The 16815-nt window shown below is 44.9% G+C and overlaps 1 protein-coding gene across 7 annotated transcripts; it reads left to right on the top strand.

The window, feature by feature from the left end:
- Positions 1–2262: 2262 nt before the first annotated feature.
- On the top strand, positions 2263–16155 carry LOC143033331 (uncharacterized). 7 transcript variants are annotated; one of them, XM_076198643.1, is made up of 2 exons: positions 2263–2372; positions 15078–16155. In XM_076198643.1, exon 2 carries the CDS (start codon positions 15102–15104, stop codon positions 15546–15548), a length of 447 nt encoding a protein of 148 aa, XP_076054758.1. In that variant the 5' UTR covers positions 2263–2372; positions 15078–15101; the 3' UTR covers positions 15549–16155. The 7 variants fall into 7 exon arrangements, with proteins under 7 accessions (XP_076054758.1, XP_076054755.1, XP_076054753.1 ...); XM_076198640.1 differs by having other exon boundaries at positions 2270–2402; XM_076198638.1 differs by lacking the exon at positions 2263–2372 and adding an exon at positions 2432–2507.
- Positions 16156–16815: the final 660 nt, after the last annotated feature.

Raw genomic sequence — 16815 nt, forward strand, 5'->3', positions numbered from 1 at the left:
AATGTCTTCCATAATGTGTTGTACAGTATAGGGTGAACTGTTGCGTCCTAGACAGTTATCTGCGATGCAGTCATCCAGTCTCTTCTGGTAGCTTAGAAGGGCAGGATGGCTGCACTGCAGTGTGGCCAAGTGGACTCTATCCTATTGGGGAAGAGAGGATTCAGAGGGATAGATATCAGGGAGTCTGGCATGCAGCAATGTAATGTCTTTCAGTTTGTTGATGGAGCAGTGAAATGATTATGGATGTTCTTCTGTAGGTGTACAGGTTTCCCTTGCTATTTGGTGGTTCGATATCTGATATTTTGTTTATACCATCCTTTTGAATTGATACCATTTGCTCATTTTTTTTATGTAGGTGCTTGATTATACGATCACCAAACCATAAACAAATGCACTGCAATCACAGCGCCACCCACGCTCCATCAGTTACCCATCAAAATTTGCCCAAAAAATGACAGCACTCATCCAGCACATGGACCAAGGTGTGATCACCACTTTCAAGGCATATTACCAGCACCACACAATGAGTCATATGATTAACATGACTGGGAGCCCAGACAACCCCACACTCAAGCAGTTCTGGGCCAATTATAATATCAAGAAGGTCCACTGACAATATCAGTGCAGCATGGAAGGAGGTGACAGAAAAAACAATGAATGGCTGCTGGAAGAAACTGGTCTAAGTGTGTCAAGCCAGCTGACGACTTCATTGGATTTAGTGATGTAGCACCCATTTGTAAGGACATCGTCAGACTCTCACATATGGCTGGTTTCAAGGAGGTGGATGAAGATGATGTGAATGAATTGCTACAGTCAGTCCAATGATAAGCCACTCAGCAATGAAGATCTGGAGTTGGAACAAGAACGAGCTCTCCATGGCAATGATGATGATGCACTCCAGCAAGGCCTTGACATTAAAACACTTCGTGAGGTGTTCTCTGGCCTAGGTGTAAAAAATAAGGGAAAGGAACCCAAACTCAGCACCAAGTGGAACAGTTGCCAATAATGTGAAGCAAGACTTCATGGTCTAGAGGGATATATTCGAGGCCAAGAAAGGCAAGGCAAACCACCATTTCCAGCTTCTTCAAACCTGCCACTCCCTCTCACCCAGTCCCCCTGCCCTGCATCAGCTGATCCAGACTCCACTCTGCCACCTCTCCAGTCTACATCTGGTGCTCTTCCGTCCAATTCTACTGCCCAGGATTCTAGTAAGACTAGCCATGAAAGGCATGTGCAGTGCGGGATTGGGTTATCAGTAGCTAGTGGCATTCTACAGAGCCTCTTTTTCTGTTCTTTCCAGTGGATATAGGCCTACCGGGGAAACTTGCCAAATAATTAAATGGATTTTAAAAATTGTATTTAATGTCCTGGTTGCAGAAAGGATAAAGGAAAAATATTTCATATTCTGTTGATTCTAACGCAAAATTTTGTATATTATGGTAAAATATTCAGGGTTCTGATATTTTTTTACTTTAATTATTTTGTCAGCCTTGTGGGCGGCATGTCCAAACTATAATTGCTGCCCCCCTAAATGTGCTGCCCTAGGGTGTTGCCCCCCCCCCCTTGTGAGGGCCCTGTATGACATTTAGATGTTTCTACCTGCCAGGTTATTAGGGAGACAGTTTTTGGTATTATTGTGTATGTTTGCATCATATATTTTGTATGCGAGATTGTCATGAAGGATAGCATCAAACTTCATGTCATTATATACTATAAACACAATGATATTTCTGGAACCGTGTTTTCGTGAACATCAATCAATCAGCTGTTTTGGGTTAATTGCTGAAGGGCATCTTTCATAGCATTCCATGGCTCGCACGACTGCGCCAACCTCTACCACGGCACTCCTACAAACTTCTCTATTTCGTCCCTCCACCTGCCTCTTGCACGCTTCCCATCTCGCGAGGTCCACTCAGTAACACACTTGCTTCATCGCTCATCAGTCGTTCGTGCCTGCTCACATGTCCAATTCCACTTTCTCTATTTTACTGCCTCCATAATATATCTCTCACTCCAGTCTACTCTTTCACCCAACTTACTCTGTCTTTCAGCTTTATGTCCACCCTTGATCTCTCCATTCTCCTCTGTGCACTCCTTAGCTTTGCCTCCATCGCCTTCGCCAGTTTCCAAGTTTCACATTCATATATAATGACTAGCATTATACATTGTAGAATCTGCGTTTCTAACATGAAGGTAGGCAGCCTACCATTATCTTTGTGTGTGCGTGTGTGTGTTTCGTAACAAGTAGCGTACGCATGCCAATTTTGTTGTGAACCATGATGCAATACGATTCCCATTAAATTTTCGAAGGGAGTATTTGATCTTAGTCGAAAAATCAATGAGTGTGTCAGCGTGAATTTTATGGAATACAAGTAATGTGATATTGTTAACACCAAGATTAGGTAATTACTTGTGGTATTCACCCGCTGCACTTCAATATTGCGAAGTCGGTCACAAGTTGATCAATATACTCGTAATATTCGCCATGTGAGCTGTACATGCGCTTGGTATTGTTTAGTGTTTTGTATCTACAGCGGAGCCCAGTACTTCGTTTCATTGAAAGATGTCTAGCATTTTATATCTGCAGAACAGCGAGGTGTTGATTAACAGTTCATTTGGCAATGAACAACTTTTGTGTTATATTGACAGTGTTCATGGAATTGTCAGTTACATTGACAGGTCCACTAAAGATATAGTCATGAACTGTAAGTCGTGGATCATGAAAAATCCACGAGTAATACAGCCATTAGAAAATATAGTTATTTACATGGAAAATATAAGGTTCTATTTTTTAACGGTAGAATTCTGCAAAATATTTGTTTATGCACATGGAAAGCGTTTGTCGGATATAATGGTTAGTGTAGAGCGTTTCCCAGTTCAAGACTTCAGTGTTCATGGCGATATTTTTTCACATCCCAAGACTTGGCAGACGAGTGGAGGTTGATTTGATTGGCTCCTCTCTCCCCCGCCCTCTCAACTCTAATGGGGCAGAGCTGTGCTGCCCTCAACCTCCCTCCATATTTCCAACCCGAACGTTAATGGGTCTTCGCCTTCGTCGTCGTTCTTCCAATTTTCAGATTTTTCCATAACTACAAACTGTGGTATTGTTTTACGTTTCTGCATGCAAGATTGTTCACTATTAAAATTGTATTATAAGGAAATTATTTTCAACAATAACTGCCACAAATAATAGCCCCAGTGATGATCAAAATTGAAAATACAAATTTATGAAGGGCAGGTTCGAGGTACCCAAAGGACACTGGGACAGAACGTAAGAAGAATTGCAACTGTTAAAGTATTACAACTAACCAATATTATCATTGGTATTTCTGAATTTTTGTCTCACCCACTTTTATTTGGAAGTCATTTCCTAACCCAACCTAACAAAAGTGGGCGAGATGAAACTTCACAAATTCCTAATCTTTGGCCCTTTGGGGTATGTAGCACCCAAACATGCTATTTCAGTAATTTGTGTATCAACTGTATGAATAAGAAATTAGAATTTATTATTTGTTTAATAATTTTCTATTGAAAATAGATTTATTAATAAAAGAAAAAATGGATCTCTTATTGTCATTGTAAGCAGGAAGTAAACATTTACCCCAAAATTATACCTAACCTAGCCTGCCTGCTTTCTACCATCTAAATAGTTTATTTACAGGGCTATACCCCCAATATTTCTCAAGTAAACCCTTATATCTTGCAGACTTTCCATTTATGACTATAATTCGTCTACTTCAAATAATCATGAAACTGGCTGTGCTATCCCTACATCCAATCACTTCTGTCCTTTGAACTTGTATTGCTCCAGACATTCCCTGTGCATCTAGGGCCCCTTTTATCTATATCCACTTCTTTCATTTCTTTCTAGTTCACTTGATCTATTTTTGCTTTTCATACACTTGCTTCTCTTGGGAGTGATTCTTTTAGCTAATGCCAGGAGGGTTTTGATGGAAAAGGGTGTTCTAAGTGTAAATGTATTTTATAGTGCAGGTGGATGTTAAGATGTCTGAGGAGTTGCTGGTCTAATTTTATTGTTGCATTCGGTTGTGTTCATGTGATGTAATGAGATGGTTGAGGACTCTTGCACAGAACTCATATCTATCATTATGGGGAAATAAGAAAGTATTTTTTATCTACTACAGTAGTATATACATATACCAAAGGCTCTTTTCCCCCTTACACAGGGGGGTAGCCAAAAAGAAAAAGGCATAGAAACCACTCCCACCCATCCCATATCCTACATACTCCACTCCCCTCCACCCTCTTCCCTCCCTCACATCTTGGCACCTCCTGGATGACAGGTCATCCCTACAGCAGTACTATTGATAGATATAGTTACATATGTGCAAGTGTGCCATAGTGTGTGATTGAGAGGATTAGGAGAGAACAGAGGGAGTAATTGGTGAAGAACAGTGTGGGTTTAGGACAGGTAGGGGTTGTGTGGATCAGATTTTTGTGGCTAGACAAATATGTGGGAAAGCTTTAGGAAAAGGCAAGGATATTTATTGGGCCTGTATGGATTTAGAAAAGGCTTATGCCAGGGTGAACAGGAAGGCTCTATGGGAGGTATTGCAGATATATGGGATAGAAGGAAAGCTTTTAAGAGGAGTTAAGAGTTTTTATGAGAGTAGTAGAGCTTGTGTTTGAATCAGAAATGGAGAAAGTGAGTGGTTTGTGGTTTGAGGTAAAGGTGAGACTTTACCAGGGATGTGTTATGTTGCATTGGCCATTCAATTTGTACATTGATGGGGTGGTGCATGAGGTAAATGCAAGGGTAATGGGTCGGAGATTGGAAATGGTTAAAGAAAATTGAGAAAAAGGAGATAAGCCAGTTGTTGTTTGCTGACAACACTGTTTGTAGCATGATGAGAACAGGGATTGAGGAAGTTTATGACAGAGTTTGGGAAGGTGTGCAAAAGAAAGAAATTGAAGATAAATGTGGGTAAAAGTAAGGTGATGAGATGTACAAAGGGAGAAAGTGGTAGCAGACTGGAAGTGAGTATTAAAGGAGAGAGACTGGAGGAAGTGGATAGTTTTAGATCCTTAGGTGTGAATGTGGCGGGAAAGGGAGGAGTGGAGGTGGAGGTAGAATATAGATTGAGAGAAGCAAGTAAATGCCGTGGTGGATTAAAAAGTGTAATGAGAAATGACATTGGTAATGGATGCTAAGAGGAGATTGTATGAAGGAGTGATTGTACTGACAGAACTGTATGGAGCAGAAAAATGGAACATAAAAGATGAGTTTAAATGTGAGATGAAATTCCTGAGAAGTATAGTAGGGGTTATTAGGCTGGATACAGTGAGAAACAAGGAGGTGACATGGAAAGGGAGCTAGGATGCAGGGTTGACAAAAGAGTATTGGGATGGTTTGGACACATGGAAAGAATGAGTGAAGAAATATTAGTAAAATAGGTGTGGAAGGCAGAGGTGGATGGGGTGAACATGAGGGGGCAACCAAGGATGAGGTGGATGGATGGGTAAAAGGGGCATTGGGAAAGAGGGTGATGTCTGTTGAGAAAAGAAGGGAGAAGACAGAAGATAGGGATGAATGAGGAATGGTTGTGTATGGATGATGCTGTGATGCATGAAAGGGAGTGGGTGGGGGAGTATGTGTGGATGGTATTTTGCCGTAGCCCAAGAGATTTCTCCCCTTTTTTATTTTTTTCTATGAGGGGACAGAGAAGGGGATCACCAATTAAATGAAGCAGTCTTGCTGTGGATATGCTGTGTCTTGCTACATTGCTTCTGACCCAGGGCAGTGGGCAAAATGCAGGGATGACCCATCATCCAGGAGGAACCAAGAAAAGAGGGAGGGAGGGATTGTGAATAGGATTGGAGTATGTGGGGGATGAAATGGTGGGAGTGGATTTATGCCTTTGGCTACCTCCCTTGTAAGGGAGGAGAAAGCTGTTGGTATATGTATGTGTGTGTATATATATAAATATATATATGTGTGTATTTACGTAGTTGTATTTTATGGGAAGGGAGCTATGCTCATAGTGACCCATCTTTGTATCTTTCAGCATCAAGTTTATTCTTGAATAGTATTTGCACACACTCTTGCATTATCTAATTTATTCCAGGTATCCACCACTTTGTGTGGGAAGCTATTCTTTTTCAGATCTCTTCTATAACTATCTTTTTTGAGTTTCTTTTCATATCCTCTTGTTTTTCTATTGTCACTTTAATAAATCATCTCTATCTAGGACTTCCATTCCTTTCATGATTTTATAGTTAGTAGATCTCCTCTTTCTCTTCTTTGTTCCAGAGTTGGTAGTTCCAATTTGGACAATCTCTGTTTGTATGTCAATTTGGAGAGTGTTGGTGCCATCTTTGTCATTGCTCTTTGTATTCTAATTTCTTTATATTCTTTTTTAGTACTGGGTGTCCATAGTGTTGCAGCATAATCCAATTTTGGTCTTATCAGTGTAACTAATATTTTCTTGACCATTGCGGAGGAGACGAGCAGTTCTCTTCCTCCTCCAAAGCGTAGTAGACGGAAAGGTTGTACAACATCCCCCTTGAGTCAATCTCAGGCCCAATTATCTCCTATTCCTTCACCCAGGGCGGTTAGCATAGACGGACATGCGCCTCCTGCCACCTCTACTGCTTCTGTATGAGCTTTTTCCCGGATGTGGCCACTTGCGGCATTCCCTCGGCCCCTCCTGGATGCTCTAACCCCAAACGGACAAAGAACCCAAGTTCAAAGACAAAGAGCGCCTCAGCCTCTTCTAATCGGGAGTCCCGCAGTCCACCTTCAACCCATCGTAAGACGAGCCGGGTGATCAACGGAGCCCTTTCCATGCCCGTGGGGCAGGAGGCCCAAAGTGCACCCACGCTTGCATTACTCGCGGGTAATCCCTCCTCGTCCAGAGGAGGGAGCTCCCCCTTTGAGTCCCGTGGACCATCCGCACCCGTGCAGGACTCTCCTAGCGGCCATTCCCAGGACTTCCTCCCCACTCTCTGTGCACTCGTTAACCCCTTCCATATGGTGCTGCCTACGTAGGCGGCATGAGGAGCAAGTGGATACGCGAGGCTGCCATATCGGTGTCTTGATTATATTTATTGTAGTTGCCCCTGTGTAATGACATACTCTCTAAACTGTCTTCATCACATTTTCTATGGTTATCAAAATTCACGGGTGAAAGAGAGAACGATCGATATAAGCTGTGACTATATTTTATGATGTGAGTATTATTACGAAACATCGTACGTCTGGCAGCTATTCTGCCCGCGAGATTTTGGCCCGTAGTGAAGTGGTTAATACAATGAGGGAACAGATGGAGGAACAGCGGGAATTTTTCCGGACACACCAAGCACGGTTCAGGTTACACCCGGAAGCTCGTCAGGAGTCACCACCTCCAAGGGCCCCCCTAGACCATATTCCACTTGATAGGAACCCCCACGAACCCATCAGTGACGATGGTGGAAGTGCGGTGTTTCTTGCTGACCGTGCAGACCCCTCCTATGACGACGACGATGTCCACAGCGCCGTAGGGGAGGGGACAAGCTCCCTCTCCACTCACGATTCCCAGTCGGAATCCCCGATGGTGGTTCAACCGTCCTTCTCAGACATCCTTGCGAGAGTTCGGAGGGCGAATCGGCTGTACCCCCCAAAAGAAGAGGAAGCCACATTCGAGTCTGAAATCTTCAAGACGGGCAATTCTCAGAAAACGAAGCCTCCTCCAATCCACCTTCCATGGAATACGCAGACAGTAAGAGCCATGACCCAGGCCTCTGACGCCCTCGCAAGAAAGACAACCGAGAAAGCACGTTGGCTTTCGGTTCCAGTAGAACACCAAAAACGCTTCTACACCCCATCGGGGACAAACCTCAGGGAAGCCTCGATTCCCGTGAGGTTACCAGAGCTGGTCAAAGTGGATGCGGAATCACTACACAGAAGGAATGTCCTCCTTTCCGGCAGAGAAGTCAGAGACCACATTCAATCCCTGGCTCTGTTCCTTGCGGTGAACTCCTGGCTGGAGCGCCTCCTTGCCTCAGTAAGGGAGTTCTTACCCGACCTGCAACCCCAGGACGAATGCGACCTCCAAGCTCTATTGGAAAGCGCGAGCAGAGCCCTGAAACATCAGGCTGCATGCCTCTCAACATCCTGGGCCAACGTCGAGTCCCGCAGGAGAGACACCATCCTTGGCCAACGTCGAGTCCCGCAGGAGAGACACCATCCTCGGCCAACGTCGAGTCCCGCAGGAGAGACACCATCCTCGGCCAACGTCGAGTCCCGCAGGAGAGACACCATCCTCGGGGACCCCAGTGACCCCCTCCTCAGAGAGATTTATGCTCCATTGAAGAGGGCCCCCTTTCTCACCCACAAGCTGATTCCCACGGAAATGGTGGACTCGGCAATTGCAAACGCAAACCAATTGATGCATAACAGAGCCATCGAGAGAACAGCCGTCCCTAGCTCGAGGTCCAGGACCACCCCCCCATCGGCCCCTAGGTCCTCTCAGACGCAGAGGCAGCCTTTTCATCATCCTAAGAGGGAAGAAAGGCCATCCCCCCATTCAAAGTCGAAGACACAGACAGAAAAGCCTCGCCCCTTTCCGAATAGAGAAGAGAGGCGCAAACATCATCGAGGCTCCGGACCCCCCCCGCAGAAAATTCTAGGAATTCGCCTGCCCTCCCGCAGAGGATAGGAGGTTGCCTCTCTCTCTCTACTGGAGGGCATGGAAGGAGGCCAGGGCGGACGACTGGACCATACAGGTCATCAAGGCAGGCTATCGCCTTCCTTTTCACACCGTCCCCAACCTCTCCCCCTATCCCATCCAAGTCAGCAGCTACCATCCGGACTCAGATCGCAGGTGGGCCCTGGTGAAGGAAATCTCCGCTCTGCTTCAGAAAGGAGCTCTAGAAGAAGTCTTGACTCTGGACCCAGGGTTCTACTCAAGGCTATTCCTCGTAGCAAAGGCAACAGGGAGGTGGAGGCCAGTCATTGATCTGTCTCCTCTCAACAAGTTCCTTTCCCTGACGAAGTTCCGGATGGACACCCCAGACATAAAGGCGCCTATCAGGGAAGGGGACTTCATGGTGTCACTGGATCTCCAAGATGCCTATTTCCAGATACCAGTGCATCACTCATCCAGAAAATTCCTCAGAATCGTCCACAAGGGCACCACCTTCCAATTCACTTGCCTATGCTTCGGCCTTTCCACAGCACCCCAAGTCTTCACCAGAGTGTTCAAACTCGTCACAGCATGGTCCCACTCCAAAGGAATTCGCCTTCTACGGTACCTGGATGATTGGCTGATCCTGGCACAGTCCACCCAGCTATGCCAAGAACACCTGGGAATGGTCCTAGCCTCCGTCCCCAAATTGGGCACCATAGTCAACCAGACAAAGTCAGATTTCATTCCAAGGCAGAGAGTCACATACCTGGGTATGGTTCTGGACTCTTCCCTAATGAAGTCCTTCCCAGTAGAGAAGAGAATCTAGAATCTCACTTCTCTAGTTGTACAAGCACTATCGACTGGGTTCCTGATGGCGAAACAGTGCCAAGTCCTCCTGGGCCATATGGCCTCTGTCGAGAGGTTAATCCCCAGGAGCAGACTCAGAATGCGACCGCTACAGTGGCTCTTCAAGTCTCGGTGGTCCCTGCAGGGGGGAAACACCCGATGATGCATCACCCTTACCGGAGAAGTCAAGGATTCTCTTCTCTGGTGGAAGGACCTGTGCAACCTGCTAGTGGGTATGCCCCTCGGCCCATCTCCCCCCAAAGTCCTCCTATTCTCCAATGCCTCCAAGGAGGGCTGGGGGGCCCACGTCAATGACGATCACGTCAGCGGTTCCTGGTCCACAGTCAAGCGGACAGCCCATATCAACTGGCTAGAGTTGAAAGCAGTACTGCTGGCTCTCTGTCACTTCACGGATCAAATCTCGGGGAAAGTAGTGGGCATCATGTCAGACAACTCCTTGGTAGTAGCCTACCTGAACAAGCAAGGTGGCACAGTCTCACAGGACCTATGCCTTTTGACTATGGACATCCTCAATTTAGCCAAGACTCTCCAAGTTTCACTCAGAGCTCGCTACATTCCAGGGAAGAAGAATGTCTGGGCGGACCACCTCAGCAGAAGGAGTCAGGCAATCAGCACGGAATGGTCCCTCCATCGAGAAGTGGCGACCTTCATCATCAACAAATGGGGCTCCCCTCTGGTGGACCTTTTCGCCACCAGATGGAATCACCAGCTCCCAATATATTTCAGCCCTCTCCCGGATCCGCTGGCGGCAGGTGAGGACGCTCTTCTGCAAAGCTGGAATAATCTCGACACCTACGCTTTCCCACCGTTTCCCTTGCTACAGAAGGTGCTCCAGAGAGTAAGAACCGCATCCAACCTTCGGGTGACTTTGATCGCTCCCTGGTGGCCGGAAGCCCCATGGTTTCCAGATGCCCTCGAACTAGCAGTGGAAGAGCCCCTGGCCCTTCAGGGAAGACCCGACCTTCTACATCAACCGATCGGCGGGGCCTGGCACAGGAACCCGTCAGCTCTGGCGCTTCATGTGCTCAGACTATGGTCCGGATCCTCCTAGAGAAGGGTTTTCCCAGAGAAGTGGCGGAAGACATGTCTGCTTCTATTCGCTCTTCCTCAGCTAACCTTTATCAAGGGAAATGGAATGCTTTTACAGAATGGTGCCACTCCCGGACTATAGTCCCAGATCAAGCCACCATTCCTGAGATTGCCTCCTTCTTCCACTTCCTCCGGAAATCCAAGAAGATCTACCTCTCGGCGGTGCAGGGTATAGGGCAGCGCTAAATCAGGTGTTTTCTCTGAAGGGCATGGATCTAGCCCTGTCACCAGAGATTTCCATGCTCTTCAGACATTTCCGGAAATTGTGCCCCCCCCCCAGGGAAATTACTTCCCCTCCGTGGGATGTGGCATTAGTCCTGAACTCTCTGCGGGGTCCCCCTTACGAACCCCTCCGAGATGCTCATTTGAAGGGCCTCACCTTGAAGACAGTTTTTCTCTTAGCCCTAGTATCTTCAAGAGAGTAGGGGAGTTACATGCCATCTCTTAGAGTCGCCCACTCAAAAGGATGGCAAGAGGTCTCCTTCACCTTTCTGCCTCAATTCATTGCCAAAAACCAGGATCCGGCCAAAGCTGACCCTAGATTCTGGTCCTTTAGTGTTCTTTTGGCCAACTTTGTAGGGGGCGAACAAGTGGAAATGGTACTATGCCCGGTACGTGCCATCTGGACCTACCTCAAGAGGACTAAACATCTTAGACCAGAAGTGCAGAGGTTGTTCGTCTCCACTAAGGGTAAGCCTAAGCCCGTCACTAAGACTTCCATTTCTTACTGAATCAAGGAAGTCATCCGCAGGGCCTCCGGAATGAGCCCCACGGATTGTCCTAGGGCAAAAGCCCATGACCTGAGGGCAATAGGGCCCTCCCTAGTCTTCCGAAAGAATCTGTCGGTCAACCTGGTCCTTCAAGCAGGTATATGGAAGTCCCAGACTACGTTCACTTCCTTTTGCCTCAAAGAAGTCATGTGGGAATCTTTAGGGAACTTCTCTTTGGGCCCTATAGTGGCCGCCCAAGAAGTTCTGAGATGACCTACCCCTCCCCAATAGCACACAGCCGACCCTGACAACTCATCCAGGTTCTGGCTCGGCAAACATGGTGATACTTATCCAAAGTCCTTCTCATACTCCTATATTCCCTTACCTCACCGAGGGCTCTCAAGCATTCCAAGGGAATCAATTCAAGCCCTTCAGGTGGTACAAAGTGAGTATACCCTGTCTGTCTCCACTCCTTGGAACAGAACTAGGTTCCTTTCAAACTTTAGGGGAATATATAAGGGTCTGGTCAACGTAGGTCTTGGCACACAAAATTTTTCCGTATGGAGGTTTCCCAGGCTAGATAACTACTTCCTTCCCTCCTAAGTCCGAGTCTCCTATGGTAAGGAGTACCGAAGAGTTTGTATTCTTCGGAACAAATATAATTTTCGCAGGAAAATTAATTTTTCCCTGATACAAACCTGAACTACTCCTTACCTCTAATGGCCCTCCTCAGCCACCCCTCTAATAGTTCCTTCTCCCTTGCCTGTCAAACCTTGCGATTAATTTCATACCTGGCTCAAAGAATGGGATGTTGTGCATGCTCCAGTGGGGGCCCCTTACTGAGGATAACTGTTGCCCAGACCCACGGAGTGAGGTGTTTTTAAAAACAACACACAGTGTTTAGCGGTAGAAAACTTACACTGTGCGAATATCCTATGGCAAGGAGTACCTCAGGTTTGTATCAGGGAAAAATTAATTTTCCTGCAAAAATTACATTTTATTGATATGTTTGTCTGGTGACATGTCTTAGGTCCAATTATATAATTCCTCGATATTCTATTTTTACTTTTTAAGGACAGGAGGAAATAGAAGGAAGGGTAGTGAATGGTGGGATGAGGAAACAAAGAAGGTTGTAGAAGAGAAGAAGCGAGCTTTCACAGATTGGTTACAAAATAGGACGAGGGAGTCATATGAGAGGTACAAAGAAAAAAGAGAAGTAAAGCAAAAGGTAAAGGAGGCAAAGAGGAGAGCAGATGTGAAGTGGGGTAAGAGTATGACAGAAAATTTTGAAAGTGGGAAATGCTAAGAAAATAAGAGTGATGAGTGAGGAGAATGGAGGAGAAATAAGGAAGGATGAAGTGAAGGCAGTTGTTAAGATGATGAAAGCAGGTAAGGCACCTAGTCTGGATGGATGCCATGCAGAATGTCTAAATAAGGGAGGTACAGTGATGGTGGACTGGCCGGTGAGGTTATTTAATGTTTGCTGGAGAGAGGGTAGAGTGCCGGAGGACTGGAGGAGTGCCTGTATAGTTCCACTTTACAAGGGAAAAGGGGACAAGTGTGAATGTAGTAGTTTCAGAGGGATTAGCTTGTTAAGTGTAGTTGGGAAGGCTTATGGGAGGATCTTGATTGAGAGGATTAGGAGAGGAACAGAAGGAGTAATTGGTGAGGAACAGTGTGGATTTAGGACAGGTAGAGGTTGTGTAGATCAGATCTTTGTGGTAAGACATATGTGAGAAAGCTATAGGAAAGGGGAAGGATGTTTTTTGGGCTTTTATGGATCTGGAAAAGGCTTATGATAGGGTAGACAGAAAGGCACTGTGGGAGGTTATGCAGATATATGGGATAGGAGGAAAGCTTCTAGGAGCTGTCAAGAGTTTTTATGAGAGTAGTAGAGCTTGTGTCAGGATTGGAAATGGAGAGAGTGAGTGGTTCGAGGTAAAGGTGGGACTTTGTCAAGGATGCGCTATGTTGCCCTGGCTGAACTTATACATGGATGGGGTAGTGAAAGAGGTAAATGCAAGGGTAGTGGGTCAGGGATTGGAGATGGTTAAAGAAAATAGAGAAAAGTGGGAGGTGAGCCAGTTGTTGTTTGCTGATGACACTGCGCTTGTGGCAGGATCAGAGTAGGGACTGAGGAAGTTGGTGACAGAGTTTGGGAGAGTATGTGATAGAAGAAAGCTAAAGATAAATGTGGGTAAAAGTAAGGTGATGAGATGTACAAGGGGTGAAAGTGGCAGTAGACTGGAAGTGAGCATTAATGGAGAGCGACTAGAGGAAGTGGATAGTTGTAGGTACTTGGGTGCAAATGTGGCAGGAAAAGGTGGAGTGAAGGTGGAGGTAGAATGTAGATTGAGAGAAGCAAGTAAATGCCTTGGTGGATTGAAGAGTGTAATGAGGAATAGACATTTGGGAATGGATGCTAAGAGGAGACTGTATGAAGGAGTGATTGTGCCAACAGCACTCTATGGGGCAGAAACATGGAACATAAGAGAGGAAGAGAGAAGAAGTTTGAATATGTTTGAGATGAGGTGTCTGAGAAGTATGATGGGGGTTACTAGATTAGATAGAGTGAGAAATGAGGAGGTGAGGAGAAGAACAGGGGTGGAAAGGGAGCTGGGAGATAGGGTTGATGAAAGAGTATTAGGATGGTTTGGACATATGGAAAGAATGAGTGAAGAAAGACTAGTAAAAGAGGTATGGAAGGCAGATGTGGAGGGAGTGAACATGAGGGGACGTCCTAGGATGAGGTGGATGGATGGGGTAAAGGGGGCTTTGGGGAAGAGGGGAATGTCTGTTGAGGAAGGACGGGAGAGGACAGAAGATAGGGGTGAATGGAGAATGGTGGTATATGGATGATGTTGTGATGCATGAGGTGGAATGGGCAGGGGGATGGGGGATGAGGTAGTATGTGTGAGCAAAATTTGATGCAGCCCGAAGGGATTTCTCCCCGTCCTCTCCTTTTATGCATGGGGGGACGGAGAGGGGGGGGGGTCACCGATTTAATGAAGCGGCCTTGCTGTGGATGTGCTGTGTCTTGCGACACTGCTTCTGACCCAGGGCAGTGGACAAGGTGCAGGGATGACCCGTCATCCAGGAGGTGCTAAGATAGGAGGGAGGGTGGAGGGGTGTGGAGTGTATTCAGGGATGGAATGGGTGGGAATGATTTTACGCCTTTTTCTTTTTGGCTACCTCCCTTGTAAGGGGCAAAAAGCCTTGGTATATGTATGTACTTTTTCCAAACTCAATTATACCACATTTTTTAATGTTAAGGTTTACTTCCCACTTTTGACTCCATTTCCAGATTTTATCTAGGTCTATCTGTAGTGCTTCACAATCTTCCTCTGTTGTTACTTTCATTAGTATTTTTGCATCATCTGCGAAGTTCATATAACATTCCGCACTTTCATCCATGTCATTTATATATATGGCAAACATGATTGGAGCCAATACCAAACCTTGTGGGACACCACTTATCATTTCTTCCCAGGTCGAGTATTTGTCTCTAATTACCACCCTAATTTTTCTGTCAGTTACCTCTTCATTCTTAACTTCATTGTAGACTATCCCAGCATTTTTAGTGGCCCTGGATGTTTAAGGTTGGGACTGAATCTTCTTCCAGTATTCATAGTATTTTTTGTAATAAATCCAAAGACAACTAGCCATTACAGAGTGAGGGTATTCACAAAAACACCTGATATTTCCATGTTATTGGAGGGACTGAATGGTTTAAAAATGTCGTTTGCAAATGAAACTTAATTTTCAACCAATTTTATTTCTTCAGTGTACAGGAAGTTAATATAGCACAATGGCTCGCTTATTGTACAGACAAGCTTCATCAAGGGTGAAGCTGAAAGATCTTAAAGATTATACAAGTGGAGTGAAGATGTGCAGAAGCTGTTTCCATAAGAATCATGGTTTAAATACAAATAATGGTAGTGAACCTGAGACTATGTCACACGGTGGTTTAGAAAAGACAGATTCATCAGATCTTAACATAAGTGATAATCAAGAGAAAAGTGGGCCATACAAACTTATATCAGAAAGTGTTGATACATGTAGTAAATCTGGACCTCCTGAGGCACCAAGCACATGTTGTATGTCTGGATGCGCAAATTGTGTATGGATTGACTATGCAGATGCCCTTGCTAAATACTATAAAGATGGAGGGAAAAAAGCAAAAGAAGCAATTGAAAAGGAAGTTACAGACCCAAATATGAAGGCGTTTCTAACGCTAGAATTAAGTATGAGATAGAAAATTTGGGTGGTGTCTTATAGACTTGATCTCCAGGTGCATCTGATACATGACTCTTCCATGGCAGTGAAAATGGTGTGGAGCTTTCAACTGGAGGCACTTTGGAGCAAAATGTTCCTTACTAACTCAGGTTTTCTGATTTACAAGTGATTTTCTGATTTACAAATGAAATCATGCTTCAGGTTAAAGTTAGGTGAATCATTCTACGATTATGCAATGATAGTTGTTTGAATCACAAAAGGTGGTAGATGTAGATGTTGTGGAAAAGATGAACATATGGCCTATTACAAAGCTGAAAACATGTATCATCTTCATTGTGATTATTGATTTAAAAAATGGTGGAAGGTGTAGAAGAGAATATAAATTTTCAGTTAAATAAGAGAAATTGGTACTTTAGTACTAAAGATTTAGGTTTCATTACTAAAGATTTAGGTTTCATTATTATAAATATTATTCATTTGTCAGTGAATAGTGAAATTAGTCTGTGTATGATAACATGTAGTATGTATAGGTTTCTATGTTTATATACTATTATGCACATACTCTTAAAGTAAAATGTATACATGTACATATGTAAATATATTTACTCAAGCAATGTTATAATTTTTTTTTACCTACTGTGGTTAATTTAATGCTAAATTGATGTAAGGAACTTGGACGCAAGGGCATGTGCTCAGCGATCAGCAAAATTTTAGCCTTTTTTCTGATTTTTCACATTTCCACCTCTCAGGCCCATACCTTTGGCCTGAGTGGAATCCACTGGAGGTGTGGTGGCCAGCCCTCAACCTCTGGGTAAGATGGTGGCCCAGCTGGAGCAAACGACCAAAATAACCCCAAAACAAAAAAATACTCGTGGATTTTGCCAAAAATTGTCAAGTCACCAATTCGGCCCAAACTTACCCTAGAAGGAGAGAGTTGGCCACAGTGCAATTTGAGGTTGATGTGAGGGACCTGAACTCGAGGGTATGCACGTGATAACCAGTCAAAATTGATTCTTTTTTCTGATTTTTTACATTTGCATCTGTGGCCTGAATGGTGTCCAAGTAATCGACAGGAGTGTGTCAAGACTTGTGAGCATCAAGCATCAACTGGCACTTAGCCGTCGCCGAAGCCCAGGAAAAGGTCAGTGATATTCTTTTGTCAGTACCTAGTTGTAACATTCAACAACCAGTATAGGACAGCTTTGTATTGGGCTTGTAACAGGTAAAGTACCATAAATTTCTTTATTGGATGAGGGTGGGGATTGGAGGTGGGGGGGTTGCTATAT

This window comes from Oratosquilla oratoria, chromosome 15, assembly GCF_046742065.1.
Source record: "Oratosquilla oratoria isolate Oo_2021 chromosome 15, ASM4674206v1, whole genome shotgun sequence".
Classification (NCBI taxonomy): domain Eukaryota; kingdom Metazoa; phylum Arthropoda; class Malacostraca; order Stomatopoda; family Squillidae; genus Oratosquilla; species Oratosquilla oratoria.